This window comes from Podarcis erhardii, assembly GCF_964252035.2.
Source record: "Podarcis erhardii genome assembly, chromosome: 6".
NCBI classification, from domain to species: Eukaryota; Metazoa; Chordata; class Lepidosauria; order Squamata; family Lacertidae; genus Podarcis; species Podarcis erhardii.
Window position 1 is genome coordinate 89,604,412 of NC_138510.1, and position 25,252 is coordinate 89,629,663.

At 42.9% G+C, this 25,252-nt stretch overlaps 1 protein-coding gene across 8 annotated transcripts in view; it reads right to left on the minus strand.

Moving 5' to 3' along the window:
* Positions 1-3,784: 3,784 nt before the first annotated feature.
* Positions 3,785-25,252, minus strand: part of SWT1 (SWT1 RNA endoribonuclease homolog) — a 29,443-nt gene continuing 7,975 nt past the window's right edge. For 5 of the 8 annotated variants that reach the window (XM_081865825.1, XM_081865822.1, XM_081865824.1 and 2 more), the window contains exons 6-19: positions 23,369-23,434; positions 22,659-22,788; positions 22,438-22,536; positions 21,074-21,262; positions 20,453-20,546; positions 19,663-19,811; positions 17,604-17,746; positions 17,128-17,266; positions 16,270-16,415; positions 14,718-14,920; positions 13,844-13,975; positions 9,736-9,802; positions 6,834-6,898; positions 3,785-5,400 (exon numbers count right to left, since the gene is read on the minus strand). In XM_081865825.1, the coding sequence (XP_081721951.1) occupies positions 5,295-5,400; positions 6,834-6,898; positions 9,736-9,802; positions 13,844-13,975; positions 14,718-14,920; positions 16,270-16,415; positions 17,128-17,266; positions 17,604-17,746; positions 19,663-19,811; positions 20,453-20,546; positions 21,074-21,262; positions 22,438-22,536; positions 22,659-22,788; positions 23,369-23,434 (1,728 nt within the window). In that variant the 3' untranslated portion in view covers positions 3,785-5,294. Of the gene's footprint in view, positions 5,401-6,833; positions 6,969-9,735; positions 9,803-13,843; positions 13,976-14,717; positions 14,921-16,269; positions 16,416-17,127; positions 17,267-17,603; positions 17,747-19,662; positions 19,812-20,452; positions 20,547-21,073; positions 21,263-22,437; positions 22,537-22,658; positions 22,789-23,368; positions 23,435-25,252 lie in introns of those variants that run through there. The other 3 variants (XR_014157404.1, XM_081865826.1, XM_081865827.1) reach the window with 3 other exon arrangements.

Below are 25,252 nucleotides of genomic sequence, written 5' to 3' on the forward strand. Positions count from 1 at the left end.
TCATTTTGCAGGAGAAAACTGGTTTTCAGCTTCACCAGGAAAAGAAAAATGAGATTCTTTCTGTTCGGTGCCTGTACATATTTAACTTTGCAGGATTATTGATTTATGTTGTTCCTAGATTATTACACTTCTCCAATGCTAGCAGTGCCAAAAATTAAGCTCCTCCTGGCTAAATATAAAAAATAAACATCTAAGAATACATAAGCCACTCAAGATTATTCTATGGATTTATACTCCCATCTTTTAGAAAATTAACACAATTAGGAAAGTACACTAAAAAGCAAGGTGGGCTTTCCCTGGACTTTATGAAAGAAGCAGAACACTTTTTAGGGTGTAGAAACCAAAGACTGAGTTGGGGGTTTTTTGTGTTTTTAAAAAGGATTTTGTTTATACACATATTAAAAGGAATTTGAGCAACTTACTTTATAGTCAACCAAAGATTGAAACTAAAGTTGTAAACAGAGTCTCACTTCCTGTTTCCTACATACTATAACAGATCACTTTACATAAAGTGACAAAGCCATTTCCTTATTTCTGTCACATTCATGTATTATGGTTTGAGGCAGGGGCGTTTACATTTTGTGAACAGTTATGAAAAACAATTGCTACCTATAGGGTCAAGTATGTTTTATTGCAGTGTTTTTAGCCAATGAGTGAAGTCAGACCTGTGAGTGAAAAGGGGGTTGTTTGAGTACCAAGCAGTCGAAAGCCTTGGGGTTTTAAAGAGCTGTTTTTCCCCTAATTCCATTATAGTGTACTCTTGCTCCTGTCCTTATTTCCTAGTCCATGGAAGCTCTAGCTTGCCCTTCCTTTTTCCCCTTGCAACCAGAATGCATCTTTCTTCCAGTATATGTGTCTGAGATCTGGTAGTTCTTATGTTAAAGAATCCCCTCTTCCTCCAAAAATGCAAACCTGAAAACTTTTAAAAGAGGCTTTAGCCATGTTCCCTGGTATGCCAGAGCTAAAGACCAGAAGCTCATTAAGAATTCACTGCACAGTCACATCTGAATAGACATGTAGCATGTAAGTTAAGTCTCATTATGCTTAATAGGGCTTAAAAGGTAAAGGGACCCCTGACCATTAAGTCCAGTCATGGACGACTCTGGGGTTGCGGCGCTCATCTCGCTTTATTGGCCGAGGGAGCTGGCGTACAGCTTCAGGGTCATGTGGCCAGCATGACTAAGCCGCTTCTGGCGAACCAGAGCAGCGCACAGAAACACCGTTTACCTTCCCGCCGGAGCAAGTACCTATTTATCTACTTGCACTTTGACGTGCTTTCGAACTGCTAGGTTGGCAGGAGCAGGGACTGAGCAACGGGAGCTCACCGCCTCGCGGGGATTCGAACCGCCAACCTTCTGATCGGCAAGTCCTAGGCTCTGTGGTTTAACCCACAGCACCACCTGCGTCCCTTAATAGGGCTTACTCCCAGCTAAAAGGGTACAGGATGGCAGACTTTGCTTGAGAGCAGGGTTCATGTGCTCTTAACAGCTCCATGGCAGGCAAAAATTCAGGTTGAAGCCTTTCCTAGCTTGGAAATACCAATTATGGGGAAAACTTCACCATGATTGTACTTTCTCTAATTCTGAATTATGCCATGTCCTATGACAGCCATTTAGTGACTAGTTTCCCCAGTACGCCCTCAAAATTCAAACTGTCCAAAAAGCTTTGCAACCCCCAGTTTAGTTGACTGACAAATGTACAGGTAACAAAGAGAAGACAATTCAGCAGAGAACTGCTATTTAATAAAAGACTAGCTCAAATTATTAAGATCTTAACAATTTTAAAAAAGAATAATCTTAGAATATAAATAGTATCAAAATTTATTTCAATAAATGTTAATACAATGAAAAGTTGGCTGCTGTTTAGGTAACAGCTATAAACTGGGCTGAAAAAATATGCTTTAGGTATGTGAGCTTTGGACATATCAATATAAAACAACTAATTTTGGCTTTCACTTCAATACCTATTCCATTCCCCCCCCCCCCCAAAGTCTGTTTTCATTTACCAACATTCAGCAGAAACTAACCATGTGACCAGCACAGGTAGATAAGACAAAATACAGTATTTATTGACAATAAATTAAAAAAAAAACCTCTGCAGTAGCTTGCGCACATTGACAGCAGCTGAGACATTGCTTATCCATAATCAATTAGAAGCAAAACAAAAACGGTGGTTCCATGTGTCATTGAATATAACACTATATTCTTCTGAACCCCAAAATGTGCATAGCCACAGTATCTTTATACAATTAGTGAAATCCCTTTCAGTTTAGTGAGACTTCTCTTAAGTCTCTGGTCTGCTGCTCCTGGCCCCTCAAAGTCACAGATATCGGCCCTAAAACTAGCCTTTTACTGTTTGCATCTAGCCATAATCGACTTGGAATCACAGAATTGTAGAGATGGAAGGGCCCACGAGGGTCATGTAGTCCAACCCCCTGCAATGCAGGAATCTTTTGCCCATCGCTGCACTAACAACATTGCATTTGCACACATTTGCACAATCACGTTGGGGGTTGTGGTCCGGCTCCCTCCTCCATGTGCCAGTATGGAGAAAGACAACACATCTTGTGCCACCTTCTGTTTATCAAAACAGCCGCTTGCAGAAATTATTTGAACAAATTCTTCAAGGCAAGCCTTCCAAAACAGCAACGCAAAAATGCTTGTGTAGTATCCTTCGAAACAAAAAATGAAGCTGTGCAATGCAATCCTAGGTTCCTTCACTCAAAAGTAAATCATCCATTTACTTAGTTACTCCCAAACAAATATGCATAGGATTGCAATCGTAGCCTTGAGTTAAATTGACTGGGTGAAAGTCAAGTTTGCCAAGGTAGTTCCATACTGTGCCAGCATAGGGAACTCGCAATACACTTCAACAGTTCACAAGTCCTGTGTTGCCATGACTAGGCCAGGGTAAAGCAGAAAAAATGGGAGTATTCATTACTTACTGCAAATAGCGTCTCTCATCTTCTTTCTTTGAGAAGGAAAGACATCCTATTTGGAACTTTTGTCTGTAGCAATGTCCTGGGGGATGGGGAGTCCCCATCATATTTCTCAGAGGAATTAGAAGCACGCCGTGTGTCAAAGGTGCCTGTTTCAGGAGAGGGCTGAGAGGTCCACATTGCTTTCACAAGCTTGCTCAATGGTTTTAGAATGACTAGCCATTTCCCTCCCCCCCCCCTCTTGTTTCTGGCTACTTTGGCCTAACAGTGGGGTGAATGCTTCCACAGGCAGAGGGGAGGGGGCAGGAGTAAGCTATGGCCTCAAGTATGGGGGGGGGGGTAATACAAATACAATAAACGAATAAATAATTATGTTCGATTTTGCTTCAAAAGTGCAAGGCAGAGGTGTGGAGCACCGTCCAGTGGCAAGCGGTCATCAAACCAGTTCAAAATGGTCCCTGCCCCGATGAGCCCCTTCCACCTTGGCAATACGTTTGCCAGTCATACTACTTGAGCAAATACCAAGCTACATTTCTCTTCAACAATTGCCTCTAGTAGCATCCACTCCAAGGGGTGGGGGGCAGGGACGGGTGACTGGATCTCCAAATTTCATTGCGTAGTACTTCTGGGGAAAGCTTCCTTTCGGACCCACTGTAGTCATCAAGGTACGGCAGCTGTGCTCAAGGCACTGATACACACCTCACACAATATAGTGAGATTTTAGCCTTGCTTCTATTCTGTCTCCCACGTAATGGCTTCTCCTGCCAGGACCCATGGCCGAGCAGGAGAAGGGGTAGGGAGAAGAGAGTGAAGAGGACAAGAAGTAAACAATAGGGAAGAATATAATAAAGTGAAAAAATACTGTTTTAATTAAGAGAAGCTAGAAAGGATGAAATGCCAGAAATTCAATAATGGGATGAAGATATAGAAAATTCTTCACCAAACTGGTGCCCACTAGACGTTTTGGACTACAGTGCCAATCAGCCCCAGCCAAATTTTCCAAAGTTGATCACAAGTCCCTGTTCTAGAGAGTAGCTGGAGACAAACCCTCTATGGTTGTATCCCTCCCATTGGACTGAGAATGGGTTCTTCGGGGTTTCCAAGCCTTCTCTCCTAGGAGTCTGTAACCAGGGCCTGATCCTGCCTCTGCCACTCCACCGATGAGTTACTTTTGCTTTTGCACTAGCAAAAATGCTGCAGTGCTATTGCTATTGCTATTGCTATTACTATTACTATTGCCTTTGCTCAGGATGCTGGAGGATTTGAAATCCTGCCTGTGGGCCTAGCTGGCTTCTGGCCTAACCACCTACTGTGGTTAGGACCTCTGACTCACCAGTCTGCTTTCCCCAAACCACATCCCCCTACCCTTCACTTGATGTCAGATGCTGCATCGGGGGGGGGGAGGTAGGAATTACATGGTTGCAAAGGAAAAACTGGGAGCCTTAGTGTGTGCTCCTAATTGCTCCTTGGTCGGCGCCCAGCAGCTGATTGGTGCTTACAAGTGCACCTCGCTGGCGCAGTCGATCCATGCCCAAAGTGGGGCTTGCTGTGAGCACCAATCAGGTGAGTGATCCCACTCATCTGTCAAAAGTGGTTCGTGGGGTGGGGCTATGCTTTGTGTTTGAGAGGGAGCTCAGAGGGGTTTTAAGTGATTTCTGTAGTTGCTGATTGGTGCCTTACATACCTAAGTGATGTGGGGGCCTCATTGTAAGAGAGGCTGTAACTAATGGGAGACCACTGTGTTAACAGGATCTCTGCTGAGGTAAGCTACCATCACTGCGATGTGGACTCTTTTTTCCCTGCTACTATTTCTTTAGATAAATTGTGCGTTATCTTAGCAACCCTTTGGGCCTTGCAAGTTTTTTTTTTTAAATGTACTGAAAAATCAGGATTGGGGGAATAGGGGGTTTGCTCTTTACCCTCACACTACAGTCCCAAGTTTAAAAGTCTTGTGCTGAGTTATCCTGACTAAAACTGTCTCTCTCACTCTGCTGGCACCAATGGCAACACATACCTAATACAAATATGAGCTTTGTGAAGATTTAACACACACACACACACACCCGCTTTGGGTCCCAATCCCAACCCTCACCCCCCTCCCCTCCACAGCTGCTATATAGATAAGGGGTAGGTGGGGAAGAACAGCACCAAACTACACAATTAATGTTAAGTATAGTTTGGGACCTTAAGCATAGCTGCCGAGAGCACAAATAATGCCATTTAGTAACACTGCTCTAAGGTCCATCTTTGGCTGGGCCATCAAACTGACGTGTTCCTTCACTGCAGGGGGTTGGGCTAGATGACCCGCAGGGTCCCCTCCAACTCCACAATTCAAAAGCTGCAGCTGATTGCACAATTAGAGCCAACCCCTGTTCTTTATCTCCAGACAGACAGATTCATAGCACTGTTTAATATTGTTGTCCAGTTGAGCTAGTTGGCAGCATCCAACCGATAAACGGTCCCTGGAGAAGGGAGGGGGACGGGGGATGAGAAGAAAACACATAGATTTAATTACTAAAACCTGTCCCAATGTGATCATTTATTACCTATTAACAACTTTTCAACTGCTTTGTTACAATGGCAGTACGGTCATACCTTGGGTTACAGATGCTTCAGGTTGTGTTTTTTTGGGTTATGGACCCGCCAAACCCGGAAGTACTGGAACGGGTTACTTTCGGGTTTCTGCGGTTGCGCATGCGCAGAAGCGCCAAATCGCAATGTGCATCCTGCATGGATCACGTTCGCAACACAAGCATCCACTGTATTGGCTTCCAGCTCATTTCTGGGTCCAATTCATAAGAGTGCTGGTTATGGCTTTGAAAACCCAAAACTGCTGAAGACCAGACTACTTGAAAGGCTGTCTTCTCCATACCTGAGTCTGCCCCATATATTGAAATCAGGACAGTCTCTACTCTGCATTTTCAATTTCTGCAGTACAGCTGGTGAGGAGGAAGGAGAGTGTCTTTTTGGTGGCTACACCCAGACTCTGGAATTCCTTACTAAGGGAGATACTTTTGCTTATTGGCTTTATTTTAATCAAGCCTTGGTGCTCTCTTTTCAATGTGCAACTCCATTTATTACACTTCAGTTCCTACTCTTTATCCCTTGGGTTTTGTTTTCTTTTAATTGTAACGTATAAAGTACTGGCAACTAATAACACATGACATTTTATTGTCCTGAATTAGATGAAACAGGACAGGTCTGCCAATCAAGGCCATGTTAATAAGCTGCATAATTTTATTTCTATACAATAATTTAATTGGAGACACACAGAAGCATAAAGGCTTTGGTTTGCATAAGCATTCTCCCTAAAGTCTATGTTTTGCTCAGGTTACAATTGTATTGTTTTCCCCAGTTTTGCATTTATTAGCATCCAAACATTCTGCTCCACAGCAGCTGTGCTGAAAAGAAAAAATCCTGCTTTTTGTTTGATGCTAATTCAAATTATGATCTTGGAAAGCAATCAAGACTGTTTGATAACACAACTTAACAAGACTGTCTCTTTGAAAAACCACAGGGAACATAAAGGCAGCATATAAGGGCATGAACATTAATGCCTTAATTATGCCCTCTTTCAAATACTCGAACACTGCTTGATTACGGGATAAAAAGCAAGGTTCAACACAAGGTATGTTTCACTGAAAGATCTTAAAATAATACATCTGTTTCAGATGATGTTTTGTACATTTACTCTATTAAGTACACAGGAATACTGAAGATAGGATTCAGACTGTTGCTGTCAAGAAATCCCAATATCACTATTTTGCAAACTAAAATTACTCTGTTCTGAAAGGAAGAGGGGATGCTGCCAAATAGAATATGTTTTCAACATAATGAAAAAACAAGTGAAAAAGGATTGTGGCCAGTAATTACAGATGTATAAAAAGTAGCTTACCTGTACACCTCTTGGGAAATGCAGTCATAAAGTTCCTCAGCAGTAAATTTCGTATTATTGTGCATCTATGAAGGAGGGGAAAAACCACACTGAAATGTCTAGGAAGACTCGTCAGTCATGAAATGTGGATATTAGCTGTTGGAAATTATTCATCGCTGTAAAAGAACTAAAGGCTGCTTCAGATTATCTTTTTATTGAAGTCCTTAAAACACGAGTTGTCACTCAGCCCCTTTGCCAAGTCAAGCCACAGTCCCTACACTTTGCCAGCCTGGTGTGCAAAACAAGTGTGAAAAAAGTGGCATCTTTGGCAATATAATTTGCTGGCAGTCTACTTTACAGGGTATGAGATGCTGACCCATCACTCCAGAGCACTTATTGAGCAGTATGGTACCAATCAATGCCATTTATGATTGACTAGAGAAAGGGAAACAAGCTCATGGGTGAAAGAAATGGCAGCTGAAAGATATACTTATTGATGCAGACCAGCACAGCAGACAGCCATTAGTTCAATACACACAAGGCATCTCTTCCAAAGCAAACTTCTATTGGTCTATGTAGAGTCTATATTCCCATAATTTAAAGGCTAGCAAAGTCTGTTAGTGAGGTTCTTTGCCCAATGGCGTTATCTGCATCCAATACCACAAAGCTGAAATTTGGTGGCCGACTAATAACTTGCCAGTCTGCATTTGTTTTCTCCTGCAAATGTTTTGGTCACCTTACTCATAAGAAGCTGCCTTGAATTATATCTCTTTATCCTAGCTCTAACCAACCAATCAATACGAAACAAGAAAGAAAATATATGGTGTTTTCCTGTGGCTTAATAATTGTGGACTCAGACAGCAAATGGAGCTGCGTATTCAGTAATGTGGTGATGTCAAATTCACTCTAGAACGAAGCTGTAAAGAAGTTTAGAGAAAACCCAGCCAAGGGGAAAGAAGTGGTGTTCTCACATATTCCTAAGAGGCTCTAAGCCACTTTTCTATGGTTACAGTTCTGGTTCAGTCTTTGGGGAACAGCATGCAATGATGAATCAGGCAGTGAAATATCAACCACCTTGGAAATGGAAGTCTCCCTTGCTTGACTCAAATGAAAATGTGCTTCTGTCTTGGTGAACTGAATCACTGAAATCATGGAACTACACTAGACCTCTAAAAGGAAACAACTTCTAATACAAAGCTATGTTATGGGCAACATAAATGCATCCTGTTGCATTGGTTGTTCATGCCAGTGAGAGAGTCTGCTAAGCAAAACCATGAGTGGCCATGGAGGAACCTTTCCACTCTTATTTCTCCTTACCATAAAAAGAAGGGGTAAGCATAGCATTGGGTGCCAAAGCAAAAGCCCAGCTGCTGAGTGGAGGGTCACCCATGACAACATCAACAGCCAATACCTTTGCCATGACAATCGTCCACACTCAGCAACTGCGCATGACGCCGATTGCTGCCACCTCCACCTTCACACAGCAAAAGGTAAGAGGTGGGAAGGGGTGCCCCTTCCCCTTCATCACGTCCCCATGGCACTGGCTGGTTCCCCTTAGCAAACCAGCTCACTGGCTGCCATACTATCCAGGTGGCATTAAGTTCTACTAACAGAGCACTTTGCTCTCAATCTGAACTTGGAAGTCTTCTGCCAAGGACATTCCATCTCAGGTTCATTAGCTGCTAAAATAGTAGGCTGGTTCAAACAGCCAGCAGCTCCAAGTGATAGTTTCTGGAAATGTGCTGGGCCACTGTGGGCTGTGTGAGCTGGCCCAATGATCCTATGGTGGTTTCTTCCTATGCTGCTCAATAAACACTGGGTGTCTGAGGTCTGAAGTAGTCCCATGTGACCTTGGTCTTCCAACATTACAGAGTGGCAAAGAAAAGAGCCACAGTGCAACACTCTCATTCCTGGTTAGCAACAACTCTCGGGTTTATTATTGGTTTTAGAAAGCTCTGCGAGTATCCAGAAATAAGAATGAGTTGCTTGACTTACGGTTATTATGGACTAACAATATATACTAGAATGTTTAAATGGAGAGGCAGCCAGAAACATGTTTCTAGACTTGCAGGGAGCAAATCTACCCCGCTTCCAGGCCGGCTGACCAATGTACGTGAAGCTCCAGCAAGCTCAACTGACCTCTTTGGAGAGGCAACAGTCCTTGTCAGATAACGTGAAAGTTGTCTGAAGAATGTGGAGGGATATTTTTCTCGGCTGCCAGTTTAATCCGCCATCCCCATAGGAGCTGACTTGATTTAGACAGCTCTACGGGTTGATGTGATGTGAGCTACGGTCACAAAGTAAACTTACAAGGATTTTGCTTACCAAATTGTGTGATTATACCTGTAATGGTATAGTGTGGTTACTCGTGCGTAAACTGCTTCCACTTCAATTAGATGATTTGCTCAAACATGTTTAGGGTTAGAGCTCGCCCTCCGTGACCTGTTAGTCACTTGCAGAATCTGCCAGTGGGCGTTTCTTGAATCTCTTCCAGCATAAAAGCTGCTTGACCCCAAGTCTCCGCCTATGTTCTCTGCACGGAATGTGTCTGCGCAAGTAAGGGGATGGCAAGGGCGTGCCAGCGCTCTCTCCGCTGGTTTCGGTTGAAGGGTCTTGGAGCCCTGACACCAATTCCTCCCTCTCCTCTCTATTGGTGTCACGCTGAATTCCTTCCCCCCGACTGGTTCCCTCTCCGGCATCGCTCTGGAGCCCTGCCTCCGCTTTTCGCTCTGATGTCAGTTCCCTGACAATACCTTAAGCATTTGGGGGACACTTCATGTTTCCCATTTCAAGGAAGAAATTATTAGACTGGCCTAGTAATCAGTCTGCCCTGGACTATTTGCACGCAAAATTTCAGGGTTTTGGGTCAACATAAAGTACTCGTAACACCTACAAAATACTTTAAAGGGGAAATCAAACCTACCTTATTATTAGTTAAAAAGCTATAGAGAGCCCAGACATCTTGAAAGCTACTGTTTGGCACTAAAACCCTGAAAAAGATAAGAACAAACAGTGGAAAACTCATTAAAGGATTTTAAACATGGATGACCCAATGACACAAGAAGTTCACATCACTGCTTATACCGCTTGAATGAGGTTCTTATTTTGTTATTTATTTGTTGCCTTTTTTCCCCTGACAGGGCTCAGAAAAGCAACTTACAGATAAAAACAAGAACTGCTAAGAACATAGAAAACTGATCATTAAAATACAATTAAACACCAATAGAATTAAAGCTATATAAAATCATCTTAAAACACGTGTTCTTAATTTGTAAATTCGGGCAGTAGGGGATTCAATTACTGAAATGTGTTCTGTTTGGGGCTTCCCTTAATATTGGTCCAGAAATTGCAACTAGTGCAGAATGCTGCAGCAAAGCTAGTGAAGGGGGAGCCCTATTGACAGCACATCGCACGTGCTACTGGGTCACGTTTAAGGGCTTGCCTTTGGCATAGAAAGCCCTGAATAACTTTGGACCAGGACACCTTACTTTGCACATTCCTGCCCAGTCATGTCAACTCTCAGGAGAAACACTACTGAAGACATAAGAAGACCCCTGCCAGTTAGGCCAAAGGTTTATCTATCCTAGCATCTTGTTCTCACAGTGGCCAACCCGATGTATTACAAACAGGGTATGAGGATTAACAGGAAACCTCTGTTGTATTTCAGGTCCAATGCCACAGCCTCATGACCATTAGGGATCTGTGTGTATACACTTCGCAACATATCTTATCCTGTCCAAAATATTACTCTTCATCATATTGAAGGGGCCGGAAACCCCAAGTTCACTCTCTACCTCCTCCCTACTTTTCTGCTTCTTTTTTGCAGAAAACTTTGCTTAGAGATTTTAACTCCTATGTGCAGGCCTAACCAGTGCACGATTCATGGGTTACAGTATGTAACAAGCGACGTCTGACATGTATGAATGCCTTTCTTCCTAAGCATTCAGCATTGACCTTCTAAGCCACAGAGGGCTCCTTGTCCTTTTCTTGTGGCTTTCAATCCTGCCTATATTTTTCTTCCTAACAGCTTGTAGAAATCTTCCAAATGACCCTGGTTCACACTGCAGTATGATTTTAATTTAAAGCAATTTTCACAGTTCACAGTTCATTAGCACAAAGGAAATGCCTATAAAACCTGTGATTAAAAAAATACATATTGCTGCCTCCCCCAGCGCTTCTAATATTGGAAAGCTTTAGCATACTCAGGAATCAAAGTTTTATGTCTCTTTTGTAGGACGCATATACTTTTTTGTGTGCTCTGCAAAGGAACTCAAAAGATCCAGTTCTTGCTGCACACTTTGTTCTATAGACTACTCAAGGCTCTCTCTGCTTAACCCAGAGTATAACGATTATTTTCATCTACAGCCAAATCTCTTCATATATCTTCTGCTGTCTCCTAAATAGCCATTAGATGGCAGCAGATATTTGCACACCATTAATCTAGAGAAGTGTTTCTCAGTTCGACCCTCAGGCTACTTTCAGGTGGGCCCTGTGGTCTCATCCATCCTTACTTTATGCCCAATTCCGTATTTGACAACATTTTGTGATTCTGCTCCTACATCACCTTTTTTGGTAGGTGATTGGCATCAGTAATTTTCAGCCATCTCAAGTGGGCTCTGAGAGCAGAGATGTTTGAGAACGCCTGCACTATATTGCAAAATGTATGTGTGTGATTCAGGACTTTAGCTATTAAAAATCCCTTGTCAGTGGTGCAATCTGACTCCAGAATGTGAAAGCCTCCTTCAGATTACCCATATTCACTTTGTAATTCAAACCGCGCACAGAACCAATGCACAGCCCTAGTACCGACCGGAATACATGGCATCAAGCCCTGTGGAAGCAGAAAGTAGGCCCACACAGCAGACGACTGACCGCGGTGGCAAGTACTGACCCAAGAACAACATATTATGCATAGTGATTTGTTTACCAAAGTTTTTACTTATTTACTGAATTTCATGTATGTGACTGCCAGTTGGCTAACAGCAGCATTTTTGAGGAGGAATGTTTTGTGGCACCTAAATATACATGTCCACAAATTCGCAGCAGCAGACCCAAGTTTTCTAGTGTTTATTTTTTCTAGTGTTTATTTAACCTTCCAAAGCAGTTAATGAGAAGGACTGAGATCCTATATCTATTTGTATACAATAACAAAATTAAAGGTTTGGTTTTTTTATAGAAGTGCTTCCGTACCATCCTTGGTTGTCCCACCTCTTAGCAGGTCACCTGCTAAAATCTTGGATGTGTGTGGATTACAGTGGTACCTTGTCTAGCGTTTGCCTCTTTGAGCGCCCGTTCTGTCGAACGTCTGTGGCAAACCCGGAAGTACCAGAATGGGTTACTTCCGGGTTCGCCGCTCGCACATGCACAGAAGCGCAAACCACTCCGCGTGCATGCGCAGACGCAGCGCTTTGTCCAGCGTCCTTTTCAGCCAGCGACCAGGGCTCCGGAACAGATCCTGGTCACAAAACAAGGTACTGCTGTAATTTGGCATAAAAAATAAAGCTATCTTTATAACTTCTTTATACAGTGGTACCTCGGGTTAAGTACTTAATTTGTTCCAGAGGTCCATTCTTAACCTGAAACTGTTCTTAACCTGAAGCACCACTTTAGCTAATGGGGCCTCCTGCTGCCGCCGTGCCTCCAGAGCACGATTTCTGTTCTCATCCCGAAGCAAAGTTCTTAACCCGAGGTAATATTTCTGGGTTAGTGGAGTCTGTAACCTGGTGTATGTAACCTGAAGCGTAGGTAACCCAAGGTATCACTGTACCTGGCTTTCCTTTATAAAACAAACTCAATGTGGCTTTTAAAAATCATAAAAGCCACAACACATAACAGAATAGTTCTAATAAAATAAACATCACACCACTAAAATCATAAAAACCATGAGCATGATAAAACAATTGAAATATAGGCACCTTGCCTTGTGAAATACTAGTACCAATACAGTGGTGCCCCGCAAGACGAATGCCTCGCAAGACGAAAAACCCGCTAGACGAAAGGGTTTTCCGTTTTTCGAGGCGCTTCACAAGACAAATTTCCCTATGGGCTTGCTTCGCAAGACGAAAACGTCTTGCGAGTATTTTCCCTTCCCCCCTTTTTCTAAGCCGCTAATAGCCGCTAAGCGCCGCTAAGCCGCTAATAGGGATGCTTCGCAAGACGAAAAAACCGCAAGACGAAGAGACTCGTGGAACGAATTATTTTCGTCTTGCGAGGCACCACTGTACATGAAAGTGGCGGTTCAGTTTTTGGAACTAGCTAACAGGTAGTTGCTAACAGGCAAGAAGAAGAGTTTGGATTTGACATCCCACTTTATCACTACCCAAAGGAGTCTCAAAGCGGCTAACATTCTCCTTTCCCTTCCTCCCCCACAACAAACACTCTGTGAGGTGAGTGGGGCTGAGAGACTTCAGAGAAGGGTGACTAGCCCAAGGTCACCCAGCAGCTGCATGTGGAGGAGCGGAGACGCGAACCCGGTTCACCAGATTACGAGTCCACCGCTCTTAACCACTACACCACACTGGCTCTCCAATGGGTACTATTTCAGATGCCTGGGATCAATACATCAATACAATACAAGCTAAAAGTGCCAAGGAACTTATTTCAACACAGTGGTTCCAACAAACACCTGTGAAGATATGAGATTACACATCAGAGTAACATACAGGCAATTTCCCACTTATGCACTTTTGACTCGTGTGCAACCGTGTACACCTGCAGTGCCAGGAAACAACTAAATAAATATTTACATTTCAACTGTGAAAAGGTGCGCAAAGGGCAAACACAACCTGAAAAAGAGCACAAAAACTGAAAATATGGTATGAAAAGACCGGGGGGGGGGGGAGGGGGAGAGAAGATGGCTTGTAAGTGCTCATGGTTTTTAAAAGTTTTTCAAGGGTTTGTAGACGTTTAGAGGGTTTTTCACAGGTTTTTAGATGGTGCTCCCCACTATTCACAATTTCACGGTTATCTGGGGACGTAACCCCCACGTAAGTGGGAGTCACCTGCACTCCATTCAGCTCACATAAACTTACTGCCGAATTCCTGCTAGGATTTCGTTCACTGCCGTCATTAACTTCTGCAGACCGACGAAAGCGTCTTTGAATGAGTCCATATTCTGAGTGGGGGTAGCCGTATTGAGGTCCAGCTTCTGGAAAAGTTCTAGACTAAGAAAAATAAAAGAATGAATTTTAAAACAGGAAATGAACTACCTATTGTCCTAGACAGGAATGGGGTGGGGAGGCAAGGATGGAGAGAGAGAGAGAGAGAGAGAGAAACAGACAGAATCAGAGGCAGGAAATCCTATTGCATGTATACAGATTCTTTTTCAAAAGAGCTCACTGAAGCAAAGGCATTCTGTCTAATCCTATTCATAAATTCATAGTGAACAGGGGTATAGCTGCAGTGATAATAGGACTATTTCCTCAGAAAAGACACACAACCTTTTGCATTAAGTTTCCATTGCAGAAGTTTTTAAACAACTACTGAGCTGTTTAAAATTCTCCTTCAGATGCATGCATTGCCATCTTCCAGTTTGCACTAACTTTTTTAAAAAAAAACTTTTTGCCATCCAACCTTGTGGTAGAACGAAGCCCACTTCACAAACTATGTTTTTACAGTTTTCATTAAGGGCTTGTTCACACATGTATTTGCAGTGACTGTGTCAGGTGACAGCATGCATATATGAAAAAGTCACCACTGATGAACCAGTACAGGCAGAACTTCCAAATAATTTCTTCTCTTCTCTGAACATAATGTTCTTGACAGTGGATTAAATTCACAAATTTGGCTGCCAGTCATCAAGGAGCATACAAGCACATCTGCACTAACCCTAGGATGCTTTACATTTTGCCTAAAAATAAGACAACCTTGATTTCAAGAAGAACACTCTCTTTCAGCTTTTATTACCTGAATAGGTTTATTGTGTTCCAGACACTTTCAAGGACAGACCAGACTTCCACATGCCTGTTTCCTTGGGCTAAAGGCTTAGGCGACAAGGAGGTATCTACATCCTGAGTGTGCTGGGTCAAAGCTACATCTTCCATTTGTTCACAAGTAGTAGTTCCTGAAGTAGATTTGAGGGTGTCTGGAGTATTTGGTCCAGCACCTGGCTGAATATTATGAAAATATAGCAAGCAAGCAGTAAATATACTGGATCTGATGTGCTAAAGCTGCAAGCTAGCAGATTTTTTAAAGGAATGACACACTAAGATTGATATATCCACAGTAAAAATGAGATTTACTTCAAATCATTTCACTGACTTAAAGGCATTTATATACCACCCTTCATACTTTGACCCAAAGTATTTCACAAGAACATCAGTGCAGGGGCCCCCTAATTTTTGACATTACCGTATTTTTCACTCCATAGGGCGCACCTGGCCATAGGGCGCACCTAGTTTTCAGAGGGGGAAATCGAGGGGGAAAAAATGACCCCCCCCCAGCTCTGGGAGCAGCGGACAGGCTGCACGCATCCTGTGCACTTCTCCCAGACCTTCTCCCTGCTTTTGCAGGAGGTGGGGGAATTCCCGCAAAAGCCCACAGGAGCCACACACCCTTTAAGAAGCGCACGGCTCCTGCGGGCTTTTCTATGAGGAGAGAGAAGGGACTGACGCAGCCAGTCAGTCCCTTGTCCCCCCTCGGGGAAAAGCCCCCAAGAATTCCCCCATCTCCCGCAAAAGCCCACAGGAGCCGCACACCCTTTAAGGAGCGCACGGCTCCTGCGGGCTTTTCGACCAGGAGGGAGAAGGGACTGACACGGCCAGTCAGTCCCTTCTCCCTCCTCGGGGAAAAGCCTCAAAGAGGTCGGGGAGCAGCGCAAAGGCAGCGCGCCGCCTTCCCGCTGCCCCCTGAGCTTTTGGGGCTGGCAGTAGGGGGAAGCGCAGCTTTCCCCCACCGCCAGCCTCAAAACCAGGTCGGGGAGCAGCGCAGAGGTGGCACATCGCCTTCCCCCTGACCCCCAAGCTTGTGTGCCCCCCGAGCCTCAAAGATCCCTGAAGCCTTTGGAGTGCAACAGGACCTCCCAAAGGCTTCGGTTTCCTTTTGCTGACCCAAAGCCTTTGGAGCGCAGCAAGAGTTCCCGCTGCACTCGAAAGGCTTGAGGCTTCCGGCACAGCCTTTGTAGCCTCCGGAGGGTAACTCCTGGCTTTCAACTCCTCCCAGGCAAGGGCTGACCCAAGAGTCTAGCAGACTTGCCCACCCTTATCCATTCCCCTACAAGAAAAGGATAAAAGCAAACACATTTTGTTCAAAAGTTACATCTGAGATTTATTTTGACCCTCTGTACCACAGATGACATTGAATTTCAAGTTGCCATTAAAAAGAAGTTTTCGAACACAAGTAGCTTTTAACCCTGGGTGATGATGATGATAAATGAGCAACAGCAACATTGCTGCTGCAATCGGATACATGCATGTGCATGTAAAAGGAATGACATCTGTCAAAACTAAACAGCTCTTACCTTGTCAGGCGTCTTGAGCAGCTTATTCACCTGAGCTAAAGCCTTGGGAAGGATACCATCATATTCTGATCTTGAGCTGAACTCCTCCAACAGCATTTTGGATTCCTGGAGCACCTCATTCACTGTTGAAGGTTTAACCACAGAAGCTGAGAGAGAGAGAGAGAGAGAGAGAGAGAGAGAGAGAGAGAGAGAGAGAGAGATGTTAAGGAGGAAAAAGTTGAAAGAGGACAGGAAGCAAAATACAACCATACCATAAGGAATCCTCAAATACAACCCAGTATATTTGCAATTTGAACTATTCAGGAACAACAACTGATAAGCAGTGCATTCAAAGGGTGCTCTCATCTTGCTACCATCTACCACTGACACACATCTCCTGAAGATCCTGGATCTAGCAGGGACTCACTACAATTCTGCATGACTTGGGAGGTCACCAAAACCTTCTAGCATCACAGAACCACAGAAGGGAATATGCTAGTGGTCAATATGTACATATTTTTAATGGACCAACTACAGGGTGCTTTTGGGAACCTCAAAATACTTTTGGCATCATATAGGTACACAGAAACTCTTGGGTGTAGCCCACAGATTAGCCACTCCTGCTATACACTGAACTCAAGAGACTTAGTTTTGAATAAACATGTTTAAGACGGCACTCCTGTTCTATGGCTTATACAAATGGACCCTATTATATTTTAGTAATTTGGGAGTGCTTGGGATTGCTAGAAACCTGTATCATAGTTCTGAAGGTTCCTTGGAGGAAGACATGATAAACACATTTGAGGTTTTCAGTACTGATATGCCCTTTGGTGCAGGTTTTGGGATTTCAAATAGTTTCAAGGGTTAACATTTTCTTACCTTTACAAAGATGTTCATGTAAATATTCAATGGTTGAAAGAAAGTTTCTTGATATAACCATTCCAAAAACAGCCACCCAGTGTTTTTTGTAGCACTCCAACACCTTTGCTAATGTCCATGGCGGGTGATGATACACTACCTTAAAAAAAAATGGGGGGGGGGGAGTTCAAATATTAATCTCTGATATAATTTAGTGGTCAGGTTTCCATTTCTTGAAGTATGAATTATTGTCAGACCTTATCAATTTTACGTAACTCCCTTCCGGTTGAAGGGACAGCACATTCACTGTGACTGTGCAAACTCTGAACCAACGGCTCAGACATTCTACAAACATTTATGAAGAGCGTATTCCAAAACTTGCTCAAATTTGCAAAGTTTCTTCTTAAGCAGGTATTTGACACACCTAATCTGGCCCACAGGCTTGAGGCTCTGCATCCCTGCTTTAAAAGCATGTAAGAATACTTGAAGGTAATCACCTCTTCCCAAAGGTCTCCAAAAGCAATCTTCATTTCCGTTTCCAGTATACAAGATAAAACTTCTTGCAAGCTTTCTTTAATGTCATCAACAATCGTTGGAACAGGATCAGCAAATTTATCCCCAGCCTTCTGGGTTATCATATCTGTTAAGCAAGCACAAAACAATTAAGCCTCATTAATAGTCTACTTAAAATTTCACTGCCATTTGCTTGCTTCAAAAGCCCTCCCTTTCCTACTTTAGAAACTATATCCATTTCCAGAGGGGTAGGTATGTCAGTTTCTTGCAGCAATAAAACAATGAAGAGTCTTGTGGTGCCTTAAAAACTAACTTTTTATTTTAAAAAAATGGCATATGTTTTCATGGACTATGGTCCACTTCATCAAATGCATGAAACGCTATCCCGCTCAACATATAACATATTAAGCACAGGTATTTTGAGTTGCAGGTACATAAGGTTTCTAATGTGTTGGCAAATCTTGCTACTATGAAGAAGGCAGGGCCATAACTGGGTGGAATCTCCCCCAACCAAAGCTAAACAGTCTGCACTGATGATCATGGCCCTGACCGTGAGGCAAGGAGGAGGAGGAATCACCCATCTCGGGGCAACCACTGCCACTGAAAGAAATGGCTTGTTTTCAGTTCTTTTGGGGTTGTATTTCAAGTGCACTAGTGGAATTAAAATGGCTTCTACCACTACAAATGAAGCACTGTCACAACACGGAGAGCACCTAGAGGGTCACATGGTTGGTTCAGCCTCTATAGCAGCCTTTCTCAACATTGGGCCCCCAGGTGTTGTTGGACTACAACTCCCATCATCCCTGACCACTGGTCCTGCTAGGTAGGGATGAGAGTTGTAATCTAACACCTGGGGCCTCAAGGTTGGGAAAGTGTTAGAATTCACTACACTTAAGCGATCTCTGATGCTCACCCAATCGACTATTGGCAGTCACTTCAAAAGAAGATTCCCCAAGTTCCCTGAAGAGTTTAATCAGAATCTTATTTCATCCAATATCTACCTGCTCATTTTAACTGGCCTGATAAAGAACTGTTGGCTCTTTTCTATGCACCGTATTTTTTTGGCCTATAAGACGCACCTTTTCCCCTTCAAAAATTAAGGGGAAATGTGTGTGCGTCTTATGGAGTGAATGCAGGCTCCTTGGCTTCAGCAATAGAAACGCGAAGCCTCCGAAGCACAGAGGGAGAGCTCCCCCCGCGCTCCGGAGGCTTTGCGTTGCTTTCGCTAAAACCACCTGAAGTCCCCGGAGCGCAGCAGGAGTTCCTGTGTGGCGCAGTAAGTTTCTGTGTGGCGCAGTAATAATAGTAATATTATTTATTATTATTGTTGTTGTTGTTGTTATATTATTTATTATTATTGTTGTTGTTGTTGTTGTTGTTGCTGCTGCTGCTGCAGTTATTATTATTATTATTATTATTTTATTTTTATGCCACTCATCTGTGTGGGTCACCCCAGCCACTCTGGGCAGCTTCCAACATAATATTAAAACACAAAAAAACCCTCAAATATTAAAAACCTCCCTGTGCAAGGCTGCCTTCAGATGTCTTAAGATGTTTATTTCCTTGACATCTGATGAGAGGGCATTCCACAGGGTGGGCGCTACTACTGGGAAGGATCATATGCCAATGAAGTTCAGTATTTCAGTCCTTCATACATCAGCTTAGCATTATTTATTTGTTAGAAGATTATCAGAACTACGTGAAATATTGAAAGTTATTGGAAATGTTTGTCATTGTCCGTCAGGTTCTCAAAGAGAATAAAAATGTTTGCAAACTACTATTTATCAGCTTTAGGCTGGGTGGCATTCAACTAAGTTTTACTCAGGACAGACCCACTGAAAAAACTGAACACAACCAATTTAGGTCAATTCATTTCAACAGGTCTACTGTGAGTAAAACCTAGTTGACTACCACCCTCGTTTTCTGAGAATAAGATCAGTTCAATTCAGTGGGTCTTGCTTCTGAGCAGATGTGTACAGGATTGCAGTATTATTTAACTTGGGCGGCCACTATGGTAATCCTAACACATCAAGAAAAACAAACCTCTTTCCAATTGGGACTGGCCACTAGAAGCATCTTGAGTCAGCATTGCGGTGTCTCTAGTCAGCTTCTGGAGTGCAGTAACAAAGTCCGCTTTGCTAAGTGCCTTAACTTCACTGACAAGGGCTTTGCTGCACAGGTTTTTATCATCCCTGTGAAAATAAAATTGTTTTCATTTTGTATTACTTGAATGGTAAGTAGGACAGGATTATTATGCCTTCTTCCATGGCAAAAAAACCCAACATCTGGTCCAATTCATTTATCTATGTCTGTTTAGAGCTATTTTAAAATATAACTTCTACAAAACTAGCATAGCAAAAATCTTGTTTTAAAGATAGGCATTTTTTTTTTACATTCTAGTGGAGAGACTTGGCTTTCCAGATAGAGGCCACCTATTTTTGTACAAATTCCACAGAATTCATACATGAGCAGTTCTCAGCTATAGCCAGGCTCTGTTCTGAATACCTTTCATTTGCACGATTTGACTGCTTCTTCCCTCATTGATTGATTGTTCTCACCAACCCTTTCTAAAAACAGGATGCAAACTTCTTGGATTCGTGTTATGAAAAGAAACATCATCTTCAGTTAAGCAGGGAATGCAAAATTCAACAGCACAGACGGAAGAAATGAGGCCTTAGGGAGAACCTCAAGGACTCAGATTTACATAATCACAAACACTTTTTTAAAAACAATGGTATGTAGTATCTTCCCTGCCTTTTTTTTGTTTTTAAAATTACAGCATAATGGCTGTGGATTCTTATCAAATTTAGCTCTCTAGTTGGAAAGAACTTACGTCATCAGTACGATTTCAGCTTGAGGAAAGAGGTTCTGATACTGCAAGCAGCACTGCAACACACGATCATCATTGTTCTCAACACAGGAACCACCTGTAAATTTGGCAAAAGCAAGTTAGCATATCATGCTTTAAGAGAACTTGAATGAATAGCGTTTACACATCATTGTTAAAGCAGGCAAAGGAGACACCTGGCGGCTCTCACTTACTTGCCTTCGAAGCACAGGCAATATATTTAAATTGCTCTGGAAATGTAGGCTATGTTCAAACGCTACACAATTCCCTCCACAGAAGATTTTTGGGTCTGTGAGAGGAGGAAACAGCAGTCCCATTGCACCAGTGAAACTACTCGCATGGAGCATTGGACACGAACCATTATGTCATCCAATCACATTAAGCAACTTGCAGCCCAAAGATTTCCAGGAGAGAATAAAACCAAGTGATTAAAAAATAGACAGCATATAAACAGTAGTTCTAAACAGTATCACTACAGTATTTTCAAAGGCCTGAATATTTTTTTAATTTTATAAAAAGGTTCCTGCATCCACAAAAGATGTCAACTGTCTTCACCAAGCTACAGGGCGAATTCTGCTAGAATCCACCAGCTCTGTCACAACTTACGTGTTTGCTGAGAAGCAAGTTGCATAGATTGACCCCACAACCTTGGATCTTGGTTCTTCAGGCAAGTGTAGATGAAGTGAACTGCAGGGATTGCTTTTTGCCCAACCTTTGCCAATATTTTCCCTCTTTTTAAGTTATCCAGTTCTTGCAAAACGACCCAGGGAATGACAAGCACAAATCTGCCAACTCCTAAACAGGAGAAAAATAGCTTACGTGTTATTAATCTATGGTAGTTCTTCAAAACACTGTACATCTTTTAACTGTGATTAAAAAACTAATTCAGCTTGCTGTTGGATATTCTGCCAGTGGATCTGCATAGCACTGACCACATTTAACAGAGTCAGGACGTATGCATCTGATAGGGAAAGTGTAGCCTTTGGGCAAGGTAAAATTTGATCTGTATTTCCCACAGCTGGGGCTCCTGATGAGATTTGCTTTTTCTCTTTCCCACCTCTTCTGGTATTGTACCTAAATCTTGTGCCTGGCAAAGGCATGAGCCAAAAGGTTCATCCTGTGACTCTCAGTCAAAGGTGAACAGCCAGAGCACAAGATGTTGGCCAATATTGTGTCAATTTGTTGTGTGATGGAGTGGGCCAATGTTCTGGTGGAAAAGGAGAGCATAGCTGCTGGTTGGGTACAACCACCTGAGTCTGTGAAGACCTTCAGAGACAACTTGAGTGTGAGGCTGATGTTTGTATCTGCCACCAATGCTGACTGGTTATTTATCAGGAGCTGAGGTTGTGCAATACTGTGCATGCTACATTTATGTAGTTGTGAGTGAATGGACGAAAGTAGTTTTCTACTCCACCAAGGTGAGAGCCTATTCACGTTTAAAACAGATCCTTCTCAGGTGAGAGAGGTGAGTATTTGATAGTCTAGTGGGTGTGGGGCATGATACCATTAGTGCTTCAGAGATGGCGGTAGTATCTTACATATGTATGTTTGGCTGTGAACCTCACGCGGGCTGTAATATTGTTGTGTATAATTTTATGAGATTTATGTGAGTGGTTGGTTTACAGAGATGTTTGAGGCAATTGATTACTGTCATGGTCATACAGAAAGGGTGGCAAGTGAGTCTGGGTGAGTGGCACAACGTGTTACTTTGGTTCAAAGTTTGCAATATAGTGCCTCGTAGTGCACTCTGCCTTTATGTTGATATTGTGCTTCATATATTTTGTTTATGTATTTGTTTCATTTTTGTGGAAATCATTTGGCATGTACTTATTCTGTATATATATATATATATATATATATATATATATATATATATATGTGTGTGTGTGTGTGTGTGTGTATTCTAAACCACGCCAATATCTTCAGATAGTAAGATAAACGGAAATGGAATTAAATAAATCCACACACACCTGGGATATCTGTATTCTTCAAAGACTTGATGAATTCTAGATGGCTGATCATTATATTAGTATCAATCACAATCAAACTATTCAGGCCAGAAAGAGTTCCTGTTACAAAAGAAGAAACACACAGAGAGAAATTCTGTTATTTGGATTCTGTATTGATTTTTTCCCGTTTATTGCCTTGTTACGGAAGAGAAATCAAAAATACTTGATGCATATAAACTTACTGGCAGACATATTTGATTCATCATCTGGAAGATCTATCTCCATGTTGGTCAGCTCTCCACAAGTCTGAACCACAGGCAAAGCCATCGTTTTGTCAATGCGAGCAGCATGCAGTTCTTCTACAATCTGCATCTATGGAAAAGAGCAATATAAACTTGAAATCAAGGCTGGCCCTGGGAGTTCACGTCACTGGGCACCAACTAAGGCTCACACCCCACTCCCAGAATTACACTCTCTTGCATATTCCTTGGCCACTGAGTATGCTCAGTCTTTGAGGGCTATGTTTGGGTTCCTTCTCTTGGTTATCGTTGTTCCTGGGACTTTTTTTTTTAACATGGGGTTTCCCCAAGTCTGATGACCCTGCATTTTTGGATGGGGCCATTTTGGCTGCATGAGGATTCATGCTTAGAGAGTGAATCACAGAATTGTATGGTTGGAAGGGACCATGAGGGTCATGTAGTCCAACCCCCCTGCAATACAGGAATCTTTTTGCTCAACATGGGGCATGAACCCACAACCCTCAGATTAAGAGTACCATGCTCTACTGACTGAGCTTTGTAATTATTATATAGCACAGACCTGCTTATGCTTCTTGACAAGTTATGGAGCCAATCGTAAAGCAAAAGGCTTTACGTGGTGCAAGAATCTTGTGGTGCAAGAATCGCAGCTAGGGAATGCTAAAGTGCACCTGTTAGGTTACATAACCACTAACCTCTTGGTCTGTGTCAGTACTTTCAGTAGCTTCACGGGAAGAAGAGTGGCAAGAGGCTTCAGAGCTCTGTAACAAAAATTAATCACCTCAAGTATCTGTACTGTATCAAAAGCTTTGCACTAAAGAGAAAGCCCAAGTAAATATTATTTGCAGGGTTGGAAGTTTATTGGGAGATGGAAGTGATTTCAAGAGGGGAAGAGAAGCAAGTGAGAGTGCAAGACGGCCATACACCACAATGGATGTGTGCACACATGCACATGCACACAGAGTTTCTAGAGAACACAAAGAAGGCTAAAGGAAATTCCTCAAGGCTTAGACATGAACAGGTTGCTTCCTTGTAACCATAGTTCTTTGAGTGGTTATCTGAGCAGCAACATACACTGAATTTGTCTATGCAGAACACTATTTCAGAAACCTCTTGGGTTTAAGCTGAACCTGTGGCCCCTGCCCCCGAGCAAGCGTCAAGGCCAAGACCCTCTCCTCAGTTAGAGACACTGCACGTGCAAACTATGAGCTAGGCTGCAGTGAGAAAGAAGGGCAAGTTTTGTGGCTGCACAGATGTCCCATTCAAAAGTCTATGGCTGCACGTGAGCAATCGGCTCTTCTTCACACACACAGTAGAGTAACAAGCTAGCAAACCAGGAGGTGGGAGAGCACATATCCCCAAAAGGTTACAGACAGTCATAAGATTGTCACAGACAGTCATAAGATTATAAATTTGTGTCTCCTTGACGGGGACATAAAACTGCACTGGCACATGAGAAGATACAATGTCCTTGTCACAGTGGGCAGGAGCTGACAGCACCTGACAACAAAATTGTAGATTGTGAGTCAAATGTAGAGAAGCTCCAGGGAGGCTGGAATTGGCGTGGTTGTAAGGTGAGAGCAAATCCAGCAAGCAAATGCCATGAGGAGACCCTTGGAATTCAAAGTGATCTTCATTGAATGGTCTAGTAAGGTTCAACACTAGGGTTATAACTATTTTACAGCCTCATGTTCCCGAAGCCTAGTTAGACGAACCTTTGCCTAAAAGCAAAGGAATGAACTGTCATTTCCAAATCTTTTGAAAAAAGGTCACCCCAAAAATCAATAATCTGATTTTTGTATATGTAACTGTATAATGTATTAGGTAATAAGCATAATATGTATTACAACACAGAAAAATAGAGCTTGCAAATTTTCTAATACTTGTACAACCACTTCTTATTGCTTAAAATAAATAGAGGTTGCAGTTTGCCTTTGTTTCTGCTGCAAGCATCGTAAGGTTCCTACATCACTTTGATTGCACATTCTGCACACTGATTACTTCTTGGTATCTGGAGTAGCCCACAGTCTATATCCTTAAAGTTCACCTTTTCTGAGAGGTCTTTGGGTTAACTGATTTAATTCTCATTCCCCAAGTACACACAATTACCACAATCACCCTTGGATACTATTGTTTTTAACACTAAGATTTAAGATCCTTCAGGGTCTTTCTATCAAGAGCAGGGGTCGACAACGTGCAGCCCATGGACCGGATGCGGCCCACTGAAGACCGTTTTACCGGCCCATGAGCCACCCCCGAACCGAGCCACCTGGTGAGTCCCCTGTGCACTGCGCTAAACCGGCGCAGCACAGCGCGGGAACTCGCCGAGCGGCCCCGGAAATCGCGTCTGCGCATGTGCAGATACTGGAAATCGTGTCTGCACATGTCCAGACACCGAAAATCACTTCTGAACAGGTGCGATTTTCAGCGTCTGGGCATGCGCAGAAGCGATTTCCGGAGTCACAGACATGATTTCCGGCGTTGCGCTGCGCCAGTCCGACCCATGGATGATCTCCGTGGGAGTGATCCAGCCCATGACCGGTAAACCTTGCCAACCCCTGATCAAGAGCTACCTTTTT